Below are 13,914 nucleotides of genomic sequence, written 5' to 3' on the forward strand. Positions count from 1 at the left end.
CACATCATCTTCCACATCATTTTGTCTAGCCTCAACCTCGACATGCTGAACACCCTCTAGATCCTCTGGAGTTGAAATACGAAACGTTACATTAATCAATACACCAATTGCAATTAAATTTATTTAAAGGAATAATAGTGGTCCTCTTTACCTGATTGGGGAACATCACATTCCTGATGTTGTCTACCCAGATCATGCTCCACTTGGTCACCACCGACTACATGCTCTAAAATATTAACAATAAAGGTTACATTAATTACTACACTAATTTTCAATTTAAGATGTTTAATTATATTAATAATTACATAAAAAAATTTGAATAGCAAATGAATACCTCCACTACTAGGATGCACATCCAGACCTTCATGTACAGGTTCTGTTCCATGATTATCATGCTGCATTCCAATGTCACACAAAGTGTTATCATTGCTTGCTTATTTAAAAAAAATATAGTCACTTTATGTTGAAACTTAACATCAAATAGATTATTGTCTAAGTATTCAATTTGAAATAATTTTCATTTAGCTTATTTACCATTGTGACAGATGCATCAGAATCTCGTGTTTTCCCACTCAATTCTCATAGCCATTCAGCCACGGCTATATAGCCTTCCTGGTAGCCAATTCTCTTGTCATCTTCTGTGGGCGCTCTATTGAATTCAGAGCCTTGCATTTTTGCTTAGTATTGTGAATTTTGCTTGTATTGTTTGATAAAAAAAAAATTGTTTACAATTTATAAATATTTTGCTGTGATACTTAATTTATTGATTCTTACAATTCGTGCGGCAAGTTTCATATAACCACCAGAGCCGAGTTTGTGTTGCCCATGATTTTCTTGTCTTGCCTTGATTGCCTTTGACGTGTCACTCAATCTATGAAAAGTTTGAAATATGTTAGATTATATAAATATAATGAATAATTAGTACATATTCACATTCTTAATAGTATCACATACCTTCTTTTGGCGTTTGGTGGTGTATTTCCTTTTTTTCTTTCAATTCTCTCCTTTGCATCCAAAATCAGGTCCTTCCACTCCCTCTCTGGAATCATGGGGGGACGCTCATACTTTACATTCTTCTCTAAATGTGTCCTGTATTGGTCCCTCACATACTTTAGATATGTGCCAGCTTTTTCCAGGAGCTTAGTCTTGTCGAGTGTGTCATTTCCAAACAACCCTACCATATGGTTTGTGAGTACATCTTTTAACTTTTTTTCTTGGTCATTCCACCTTTAAAGCAAAAACAAACTTGTTAGATTTAGAAAGAAACTTAAGCTACCTTTGATATAGTTCAAGAAATGGATAAAAGGAAAACTATTCTAGCAATGATATGAAATCTAAATAGTGGATAAGGGTTAGTTCATGTATGATGTTCCACCTTTTACATACGGTGGGCCCAAATATCTGCAATGTAATGCCATTAAGATTTTTTATAAAAAATATCATTTCCTGCAAAAAAAACATGGGATCATTAGTCCAAAATGAGTGATCAGTAAGTAAATTACAATTAGACTATATATGATAATAATTTTAAAGTACCTGGAACCTTCTGTATCTTCAAGGGAATCAATTCTTCATTGCTCACCACCAATGTGGCTTGCAACATTCCCATACTAGCAATACGAGAAGACCCAGGAAATGATGGTATGTTATCACCAGTAGTCGCCTCTGGCGCATCCTCATGTGCATCTCCTGCCACAGTAAATGAATCCACTATGAAATTCCTCCAAGAAAGAACACTTCAAGGGTAATAAACACATAACGAAAGAGAGAGAAAAAGAGGGATCTACCACCAGTGGGCGGGTCAACACGAGCCAGTGCAACAGACGATGTCTGCATGCTACGTGTTGCCGACATTGCGGCCGACAATATAGTTGGGGTTGACCTCAGACCCATGTCAGCACCTGAAGAGTAATACATTAAATATATAAAACATTAAAAAAGCAAGTTCACAAGTCCAAAGGAGTGGTTTTAATATGTAGAACATGGTCATCACCTGAACTACTCGCAATACCTTGATCATCACCACCAGGATGATGAGGGCTTATAAATTTCTGTAAAAACAACACATACATATTTTAGTTAATGACATAAAAGAGAAAAAAAATATAAACCATTATTGAACTTTTGTTATGATTAAAGCTTTCATTACTGCTTACTTGCAAGTTTTCCACTGTCCGCAACAATAGTTTCACCCTCTCTGTTATCTCATCAGTTTGAGGGCTTATGGTTGACAAATCAACACTCTCTTGGCTAATTTTTCTAATATTCTTTTGTACCAATTGTATAGGGTTTGCGCTAAGTGCGATGTCATCAGCGCATAACACTGTTGAGCGCCCCACATCCCTATGGAGGTGCTGAGGTACTGCAGGTTCCTTTCCCTTATCCCGAACATCCGTCTGTGACAAGAATATAATTAACACTATCAAAATTACTTCAAAACACTCAAGAAAAGGTCATAATGTAACAATTTGCTTCTATCTAATTTGTACAATTACAATGAGGTTTACCTGCTCTATAGAAGTGTCGGGACCTACACCCCTATCTGTGCTATGTGGTGGATCCATGTGGCCCTGTGACAAAGAAAAAATATAAAAACGTTAGTGAAATGAAACCAATAGACTTAGCAAAAAAACTTAATAATACAATGGTTTATTGGATTCATTAATTGGAAGTTGGCTTAAATGGTATATATATAGTACATACCACTCCCATGATAGCAACTTTGTTTGTATCTATACGATTCAAATTGTAATTGATTAGCAGCTCTTCCCCTGCACTTTTTGATTTTATCGCACATACAAACACATAATTTCCCTCACGTGCCTCAAATATGCAATTGGGTTTCTTATTAGTTGACCTAGGTCATGTACTATTTATAAAACCTGCAATATTCCCTATTGCTTTTGGCCTTCCATCAATGTTTACAGCCACTCATTTACTTTGATCATTATCTTTTTGTTGTATATAATAGGCTGAAAGTGCATACCTACGCATACTTTTTTTATATCGAACAATCTGCATCCAATCATTATAATTGTAACAAGGTCAAACAAACTCCATCAATTCAGCAACTTTGTTGTAACAGACCTTTATGTTGTCCATGGAAAATAGGCCCAAACCATGTAACGATGAAGGTGCTATGTGATATATCCTCTCATTAACACAAAAATTAGTGTTTATTGGAGGAAGTTCCTTGGGTACACATTGTTTTAGTAGATGTTTGTACCTCAAGGGCACCTCAATGTTGTCTTTGGTCTCATCATCATAAGAACATGCCCCCCTCGAGCAAGAAAAAATTCCATGCGTTTATTGAATTTTCTTCTAATCTTTTGACCTCTAGTTGATCTCCCTATTTGAGATCTACTACATGTCTCACTTTCCTCTTCTATTCCTACATTTCCCTCACTCGAGGAAGACACATCTGACAAATACCTATTTGGTGATACCTGTGCACCATCAAATGAGAGAGTTAGTTGGTAATGAGAGAGATATTTTGCAAATGAGGGTAATATTGATGAAGAAGTCAACCATAAAGTTGATGTTGAGTTTAAAATTTGAGTAAGTCCAACTGGGGCCTCAAGTGTTGATAACTATATTAGATTTGCTACTAATGTTGAGGTTTGAAAAACTGAGGAAGTTTGTTTTTCTTGTAATTTTTTTAAAATATATTATTTCTATAAGGTGTATTGACTTATACCTGTCGATCCATGAGACTGTGCAGGATCCTCGTCAAAGGGGTTCAGGTTCCTGCACCAACAATTGAGCATCATAAGCATTACATTTGTAATTTGATAAACAATAAATACTGCAATATCATAAGCATCATAAGCATCACATATGTATCATCATATATGTAATTGAGCATCATAAGAATCACATATGTATCATCATAAACATGTAATCCATAACATACGTATCATAAATCACCATCCATCACATAGCTAATAAGTAGTCCACATTCCATAAATAAACACAAAGTTCAAAAAATGTCACATGTATCATCATAAGCATGTAATCCATCACATATGTATTTTAAATCACCATCTATCACATAGCTAGAGGTGCATCATGAATTAATTAAGTAATGGCATTAGAATTCAAAACATATAAATTATTTATGTAACCATATAAGTCAAATCAATTTCTATCAAGATATCAATATTAAATAGATAATATAATAATCGCATCTCATACAATTCATTCATGTCATTGATCTTCTTCTTCATCCAACTCATCATTGTGACCATCATCATCATCATCATCATCATCATCATCATCATCATCATCATCATCATCATCATCATCATCATCATCATCATCATCATCATCATCATCATCATTGTCATCATCGTCATCATCGTCGTCGTCATCATTATGTTCATCATTGTCATCGTCATCACCATCACCATCACCATCACCATCACCATCACCATCACCATCACCATCACCATCACCATCACCATCACCATCACCATCACCATCACCATCACCATCACCATCATCATCAACAACAACAACAACATCATCATCAGCTTCTTCTTCGTGTACATTTCCATTAGGAACATCATCGACTAACTGTCGATTGTGATCATCATCTATATCATCTTCTACTTCTTCAGTATCTTCTTCTTCCATCACATTATACATTATCGACCTTCCTCTTGGATCATGTCTAACAACAAATGACCAACCCAGTTTATGTGGAACCTCCAAGTAAAATACCCACTCACATTGACTTGGAAGAACATAGGGATCATCCCCAACTCATTCAAATGACCTTGTATTAACCATTATAAATCCATTATCATGTTTGATAACAGTTCTATCAGGATCATTTTTATTCAGTCGTAGCCTATACCATTTGATGACGAACATAACTAATTTGAAGGAATTAAAGTCATTCTCAAGTATATCATCCAAAATGCCATAGTATTGATTTTGAGACTCTTGAGGATGTATATCGTTTCTAGATGAAATATTGGTCACCTCAAAGACTGCAGTTATCCCAGAATCACAAGTTTTCTTCGTGTCATCCAACTGTTTGATGCAAAATTTATGACCATTGCAACACATAGCCTTGTGGTGTTTGACCTGCAATATGTCTAACATATTAAAATTATTGCATCATGAGTTGATAAACATACGGGTGATTAATAAAATTATATGTACCTGTTGATCTCTTAAACCATATGCTAAATCAATTTCCCTTTGTGTAACATTGGAATCTCCATTACGATGAGCTTCTTTAACCAATGAAGCGACACCATCCCATGTTAATGTGCGACCAAAATGTTGACATCATTCAATCCACACCGTCATCCAATCAAGATTGTTTGCAATATACAAATGTAGCGCATCCCACTCCCGACCAACTATACAAATAATTAATAGACCACTTACAACTGATTTATTTAGAAGATGAAGAATTAATTTACTACAATAACATCTTATAATTACCTCTCACTTTCTTAAATCTACCTTTCCCCATCAAGTGCTCCCCTTCGAATTTATTAATGGGGTTGGGATCCCAAATCTGATCTACGTGGATTTTTGCTGCAAACTTAGGAAGATTCAGTAATGCACACCATAGTTTGGTATACCATATATCCCTCCACCATAGAACCCTCAGGATGTGCTCTTTGTCCAACCAAAGCCTTCAAAAATTTCAAGTGCCTCTCAACCATCCACATTGACCTAGTGTGTACAGGCCCACATAATTCGATCTCCTCAACTTGGTGTATGAGGTAGTGTTCTTGTGCATAGAAAAAAGTTGAAGGTAGACACTTTTGCATTTCACACATTAGATGAGGGATTTTTCTCTTCCAATATTTTATATCTTCCTTGTGGATTTCTTTAGATGACAACCACCTAAAAGAGATTGAAGACACAAAAATATATAAACGAGACTTTACAAAATAATATACAATATATTGCATAACAAGTAAAACAAATGGCAAATATAATATCTATACAACAAATTGAACAAACATCACTACTTACCTCATGTATTTTCCAAGATCATATATGACTTTCTTGATATTATTGTCAAAGTGGTTTGGGAGAGATAGAGGTAGAACATACTACAACAATTATAAAATGATCTTTTCATTATTTTCTAACATAATACAATGAAAAGTACATGCGAAGTATACAAATATATAGTAAATACACAAGAACGTGAATTACCTTAATGAAGGTATGCCAATCATGCGTTTTCATCCCTGGCCCAAATTCACTCTTCTTTGATATGAGATTGTTTATGTTCGCAGCAAATCCTGTGGGAAATCGAATTTTTCATATGACTTCTTTAATAGAATTGCTTTGTTGCTCCGTTAATAACCAAGGAAGGGCACTTATATTAATCTGATCTCCATTTCTATTTGATTGAATGACATTTTTTATTGCATGATTGGATTCCACAATGTCACTACAAATTTTGACAATTTTTTCTTTGTCACGCATTCCATCCAATATTTTCCATAGTGTCTCTGTTATATTCTTTCCAATATGCATTGTATCAAACAAATGCACAATTTGTAGCTGCTCGTAGTAAGGCAACCTACTGAATTGTCTGGGATAACTTTTTAGTCCCTTTGGAAGGTGGTCATCCATTCCTTGACGACCTTCAGTATCATCAATTACATCATCAGTAAACAAAACATGATAGAAAAATTCAAATTCCAAACATAAACCATTAGATGGAATGACATTACCTTGATGATTAATTCTATTATATTCCAACTTCCATAAGTGAGGAGTCATTCTTCGTGGCTTTGATGTAGTCTCTTATTTCCCATTGAAAAGATGTTTTTCAGTATTCCAGTACTTATGATTTTTGTGAAGGAAGTGCCTATACTCATCAAACACCCGCTTTCCTAAACTTTTTGAATGACGAGATTTCATCTTTGGACCACAAATTGGACATGCAAATTTTCCCTTTGTTTGAAGACCTACAAGATAATGTATAATTCTATTAAATCTGTTAATTTTTATAATTATAATTATCATGCGCAACTTGAACACTATAACGTACCACAAAAATGTGTTAGCCCTGGGGCATCATGTATTGTCCATACAAGCATTGCATGGAATTAAAATTGTCTTTGTCCTATTGGTCTAGAGATGTCATACATGGTCACACCATTCCATAACTCCAACAACTCATCGATAAGAGGCTCAATATATACATTCATATCTTTAACTTGGTACTTGCCTAGTGGAATGAACAAAAACATTACATAATTATTATGACCATTTTATTGCAATATTTATAATTAAATGTAGATGACTATTAAATGATAAAATACTTGGAACAATCATTGCCAACATTATGTGCTCCCTCTTTATTGACATCCATGGAGGAATATTATTGTTGATAACAAAAATAGGCCACATCGAGTAAACAGATCTCAACTCTCCAAATGGATTGACACCGTCTGCTGCCAATGAAAGCCTAAGATTACAAGGTTCTTCTTTAAAGTGTGGCCACTTTTCCTCTATGTCCATAAATGCTGAACCATCCACAGGCATTCAAATAATGTCATCTCAACTTCTATTGCATGCATGGTAATCCATAAATTGTGCCAAGCTAGTGCACCTGAATAATCGTTGCATACATGGAATAATGGGAATATAACGAAGAACCTTGCGAGGCACCTTTTTTGTTATTTGATCTATTCGATATCTACTGATATGACATTCAGGGCATTCTATTCCAAATTCATGTTGTTTATGATGTATAATATGATCATTGGGACAAGCATCTATTGTTTGATACTCCATTCCAATATCTTTCATAATGGCAGATAATTCTCGGTATGAGTGAGGTAGAATATTTGATGGTGGTAAGAAAAACTCACCTATCAATCTACAGCAAAAAAAAAAAGTTTGAGGTGTTAATATAAAGAATATTAATGGTACACGATTCACCATTTATTAACTGTAATGACATGTATGACACACCTTAACATACATGAGATTGTTATGTTGGATAAACCATTCATAACCTTCAAGTTCACCAACAACAATACAGCAGAGAGAAGAGTTGATTGGGAGCCTTTGTAAAGGGGCTCATATGCCTTCTCAAGAGAGGTAAATCATGAACATCAAGGTCATCCTAATAATCATGATTAGTTGTGCCAGTACTAAATGTGTCATGGATCAATGTATTTGTACCATCATCTTCAATTGTGTTTTCTGGTGCATGATTGTCATCTTCCATGGGATCATTATCTTTAGCTTTGATATTCACACCTCCATGTTCCTCCACTTCAAAAACCATATTCTTCAGGTTGTGTTGGTCCATATCATGTGCCCTGGGGTGCTCAACCTATATAAAAATGATCAACATAAATAAACCATGATCATGATCTCATTATCAAGTGATTTCTTATGTATATAAATTGTTAAAACGATATAATGAACAACTTACCAATGGATGATAATCATGTCCCCCTTCAATGTGACCATGCTGCCTACAATGTTTCTTAGCTGTTTTGATTAGAAGTCTTCTAGTCTTTAAGCCCTTACAAATTTTGCAGGGACAATAACATTTCCCATCACCTTCTCTTTTCAAGTTAGACCATAATCTAGCAATTGTCTCCTTATTTTGTTCTTCATTGATATTATCTAACATGGTCTTTCTTCATAGGCAAAAAAATCAGGCTATGGAAACTTCAGTGCAAAAGCTTCACAAAAATTGCAAATTGAACCAAAACCATTGAACTTAATAGAGAACGTATTTAATGTAGATGATTGTGTGAATTTCTGAGCATTATGTCTGCAAATTCTTACTAAAAGTTTGCCTGTTGCAGACTTTCTGAGAGACATTTTTGAGTATTCTAAGCCTTGGTTCTTGTATTTTCACTGGTGATAAGTTGGAAACTTTATGGCAGACCTATAGCCAATCGATCTAATTTTGACAAGTTATACACCAAGCAAATAGGCATCTAGAACTAGCATTGTTTGCAGGTCACCCCTACCCTATGCCATGGGTATATGACTACCCAGAACTCCAGTTTAAGCATTAAGTTACATCATTATTGACCTTACTTTGGGATGCTATGTATGATATTGGAACCTTTTGTAAGGTGTGATCAATGTGCTATCATAAATGCAAAGCCAAAACCATTTTGATGAGATAATGATCCCACTAATACTATTTTGCCTTGTTAATTTTGCACCCACAAAAATGATAGAACCAAATATAATATGCCATCAATGCCCATATACCAACAATGCCCAAGATGAGCCACTTAGAGGTAGAGTTTAACCACTTTCCATATAGGTAGATTATCTCTAACCTCATTTTCCCTATAGGTAACTGATTAGGTTCATTTTAGAGTCTTATTTCCAAATATGTACCTCTATGTTAGCTTTTTGCTTTATTATTTGCTTGTTTATGCTTAATCTTGTCAATTTTACATAATTTTACTTAGTTCTTGCATCTTCAATTAAATTACATCTAATCATATCCAATCACATCAAAATGGAACAATTAATCATATTGTTGGTCTCTCCTAGAGGAATTGAATTGAACCAAATTGACTATTCCCCAATAAAATGTTTTGAAATGGTGAATGTATAAGTTTTTAGTTTACTTTCCTAGACTAGGACCCCATTTTGTCAACATTTCACTATGAAAGCATAAATATTTTTTCTTGAAGAGAACATCTTACAGATTATGCTTCAATGTATAACACATTTTCATAATCAATCATTCGACTTCACATGGATAAAAGAATTCACATATTCTAAATCATGATCTGATGATGTGAACAACTCATATGCAACTATATGGCATGCAAATCATTTATTTTAACATACACTTATTCATCCACATTGCAGGGACAACAATACAAGGCTCACATATTGGTCAAAGAGGATGCCTTGGTCTCACAAAGTAACCAAGAACCATATGAAATGATGGTCTTGAATCCACACGCAAATAGCGAGGATCCATATGATTATGTATGACTTCCCCCTTGTTTGTTTAATGGGATTAGCCTCCAAGACATAGCCATCAATAATCACTAAGAATGTACAAGTGGATCGTAGCTACCCATACAACAAACACTTACCCCTATCCTCAAATTTTCCCAATGTTTGATTCCTTATATACACTCATCCAAGGTTATCTACGTCGATCTTGGTGAGTAATCACATCACAACAAAGAAGGCAACATTTAAAAATAGCAAGAGTTTCACTAAACTACCAAAGATCATAAATATTGAAAGAAAGAAAAAATAGTACCAATAATAAGTCAAATAAATGTGTTCAATTCCAATAGCAAATCAAACATAGCCACAATAACTACACAATAGAGAAAACTCACAATAGTGATTAAACTAATTCAAACAAGATAAAATAAAATTGTTGGCCCATGCAACAAAGATGAGAGATCATCAATAATTGAAGGAAACTTCACAATCCTTAAAAGTGCACATTACATAACTATACGACTATAAATTGTGGCTAAATAGAGTGAAGATTCATCATGACTCCAATAATAGTCCCTCATGTGTGCATTTGTGGCATGAACACAAAAACTCCCACATGGCATGGCCATGTACCTAATGGAGAAGACATGCCTAGGCTACATGCCCAAAAAACATGACTATAATAATAGTCCCTCATGCATGCATTTGTGGCCTGCACACTACAAATCCTAACATATCATGGCAATACACCTCATAGAGAAGACACACCTAGGGCCACATTGCACATAGCAACGTGCCTCACAAAGAAGACATGCAAAGGGCACATGCCACATAGCAATGTGTCTTATGGAAAAATGTGCATGCATGTCACACACCAAAGCTATATGTATACATCATGAGGCACATTCATATGTTATCAAACACAACCTATTGTATCTAACATGAGTTCCTCTCTACATGTGTGCAAATCTTCCAACACTAATCGCCACTAAGAAGGAATAATATAAAATGCATCTTCAAATATTTGTGTGTGTGTGTGGAATTGTGTCTTTGAACCCAAATCGCTACCATCAACAACATGTAACCATCACCTACACTATATCAAAACATAAGTATGGTGTGACATCATATCTATTTGCATAATGTCAAAACACATGCAAACATGAAAATCATCATAGCATGACAAAAATCAATCTCCACATGTTGGAACAAAGATATAAATAAGATAATAGGGTAAGAGGAAACCCGTACCAAGAACCACATACCAACTATCGGCAATGCCATCAAGATAAATGTAGGATAGGATACCACTATGAGCCATCCAATGGTCCATTCTATGAGGAGAACTAGGGGATACTATCTTTGAAAGGTGTGGTTAATAGAGATAATCCCTACTAATGCCACAATATGTCACCATAGCTTCTTGAGTTTTCCATTCTTCTACTTAACACACATTTATTGAGTTCCTCAACAGTGAGGTTGGTTCTCAATAGGATGCACAAACATGTAAACACACAAGAATGGTTTCATCATACTTGTACAACAATACAAATTCATTTTTCTAGTTAATTACTTAGTGTAAAAATAACTCCATTACATAACATAGGGCAATAATCACCATAAGTTTTCAAATAAACTGCCCAAACATCAATTGGAGTTACCCTTTCTAAGGTACAAACATAATTTATTTATAACTTCAAAATTAAAATAATCACAATACATCAAAATAAGTTCAATAGTGCATGGAAATAGACAACATGATCCATAATTAAACCCATAAATTACCCTAATTGGATATGCTAATAAAATGGTGTCTCAAATAATAAAGATTATGTTGGACCTATAATAGAGATTTGGACTTTGTTTCATCATACACAAGCATGGTTTCATCATACTTGTATCCAGATACACCATCCATAGATAGGTACTCAGTACCACAATCTCATGGGTACCCTTTTAGCTGAATTTACCCTATATTTAGGTGAATCTACCCTTGTATCATTCCTTGATCTAGTATGTCATTCCACCAATCAATAATTTTTCCATATTCTTGGGAGAATACACTATCCCTTAGGTGAATATGCCATATCCTTAAATGAATCCTCCTTGTCATCATCCTAAGTCCTCTTTTTGTTAAGTCTTATCCCTTCATCTTTAGGAAAATCCACCTATCCTTATGTGAATCTACTTTCTCTTAGGTGAATCTATTTCACATAAATCATTTATCTTATCCATCTTTCTTATGCAAATGGTGAATTTTTCCTATCCTTAGATGACTACACTCCCATTTAGGTGAATCTATCTAGTTTTAGTCTCCTTCCATTATTTTGTCCAAATTTGTATCCTCTAGTTTACATGAATCTACTTGTTCTTAGGATAATCAACCCTATCATTCTAAGGAAAATTCACCTTGTCATCATCCTTAATCATCTACCTTTCAAGTGTATAGTCCATCCATCCTTGGGAGAATCTAACATATTATTGAGTTCAAATCCTCATGAAATATAGTCATGTTTATCTCAATGATGGCTCCAAGTGCATCTACTTATTGCTTGATCTTCATGGTGATGGGATTCACTTTCATGAATATGATGGGGTGTTTCATAGAACAGCATGTGGTGGGGGATGACAGAGGATGGGATCCTGCCTCAGATTTCAAAGGATGGGCTTCCCGCAAGATCTTCTATGTTGGAGATAATCTCTGTAATATTGCCCTTCCCTTGTTATAAATTTGTTCAGAAATTTTAGTAAGCCCTTTGATTAGGGTTTATAGGTTATATATGTATGGATGCTATTTGTTCTTTCATATCTATTTAAATCCCATATGTAGATATTAGATTGGATCTTTCACCATGCCCTACACCATGGTGAGTGCTTGCTTTTAGATCTTGTCAATCTCTTTTGAGTAGCTCTTTTAATCGACTTATGGTAGTCAAAATTGGGTTTGTGGAGAACTTAAAGAATAGATCTTTCTTCTAATGAAAATTTTAGGCTAGATAAAGTTTGGCCTTTGTGCCTAGAAAAATGATGGCAAACAACTACATTTTGACATTTGACAGGGTTCGCTTATGCTTCCTCTCAACAAAGCGTATTGGAGCTGAAGAGTCGAGAAGAGTTTGAGAATTGTGATGTGAGCAATCTAGTCAAGCTATATGATGGAGGGCTTGATGCAGTCTCACTCATTGAAATGGGTGATAGATATATTACCAGTGGAAATGTAGAAGACTGTCAACATGGAATGAAAGTGCACATTAATGTTTTATCTGATGGACTCGACAATGGCCAATCTGACAATTTTGATGTAGTTTTAGATGGGCTTGACAATGTGGCCAAAGATTTGGGTTTAGATTTATTATCAGATGGAATGGAGCATTATATTGCTGCTTCTACTGGTGATGATTTGATGGAGGAGGGGGCAATAAAGGAGGTAATTATTGAAGGGCCCACATCATCATGAAGGCAATTATCTGATTGCCCTCCATCAATTCTCATAAACCTCACACTCTCCATTTGTGGCACTGTTATCACCATGCTTATCTACACCATGCTTTATCTTATCAACTCTTTGTTTGATTAAGAACATATATATGTATCTTGTACAACATTTGCCAGCATCCTCCCTGTGTGTGCCAAAATAGGAGCTTTGGAACAAGGTATGGACATCCATCAAAGCATAATCGAAGGGGATTTTTTGTCAGAAATTAGTTGCAAATGCTCGAATAACAAAAATCACAAAATGGGGTAGCATACACACAGCATGTGAACTGTATAATGAAATACCTCAAAGAGATGTCATTTCATAGAATTTTAAGATTGCGGGATATGCACAAAATGGATTAATTCACAAAAAAAAACCAGTTGCCCTTGATTGTGAAAAAAAATTAGTTGCCCTTCATTGAAAAACAAAGAGTTCCTTTGATTGCAAAAAAAACCTTACCTTGCTTGTGCAGAGATCGCTCCGGCGGGGGGAGGGGG

At 35.0% G+C, this 13,914-nt stretch overlaps 1 protein-coding gene across 1 annotated transcript; it reads left to right on the forward strand.

Annotated features, from left to right (window-relative positions):
- The first annotated feature begins 12,530 nt into the window (after positions 1-12,530).
- Positions 12,531-13,396, forward strand: LOC131856698 (mavicyanin-like). The gene is made up of 2 exons (XM_059208578.1): positions 12,531-12,642; positions 12,999-13,396. Exons 1-2 carry the CDS (start codon positions 12,531-12,533, stop codon positions 13,394-13,396), a joined length of 510 nt encoding a protein of 169 aa, XP_059064561.1.
- Positions 13,397-13,914: the final 518 nt, after the last annotated feature.

This window comes from Cryptomeria japonica, chromosome 7 (genome assembly GCF_030272615.1).
Source record: "Cryptomeria japonica chromosome 7, Sugi_1.0, whole genome shotgun sequence".
In the NCBI taxonomy this organism is placed as follows: domain Eukaryota; kingdom Viridiplantae; phylum Streptophyta; class Pinopsida; order Cupressales; family Cupressaceae; genus Cryptomeria; species Cryptomeria japonica.

Coding starts and splice junctions, on each gene's coding strand:
- LOC131856698 (XM_059208578.1), top strand. CDS start 12,531: ATGGGGTGTTTCATAGAACAGCATGTGGTGGGGGATGACAGAGGATGG. Junction 12,643..12,998: donor CTATGTTGGAGATAATCTCT/GTAATATTGCCC, acceptor GACATTTGACAG/GGTTCGCTTATGCTTCCTCT.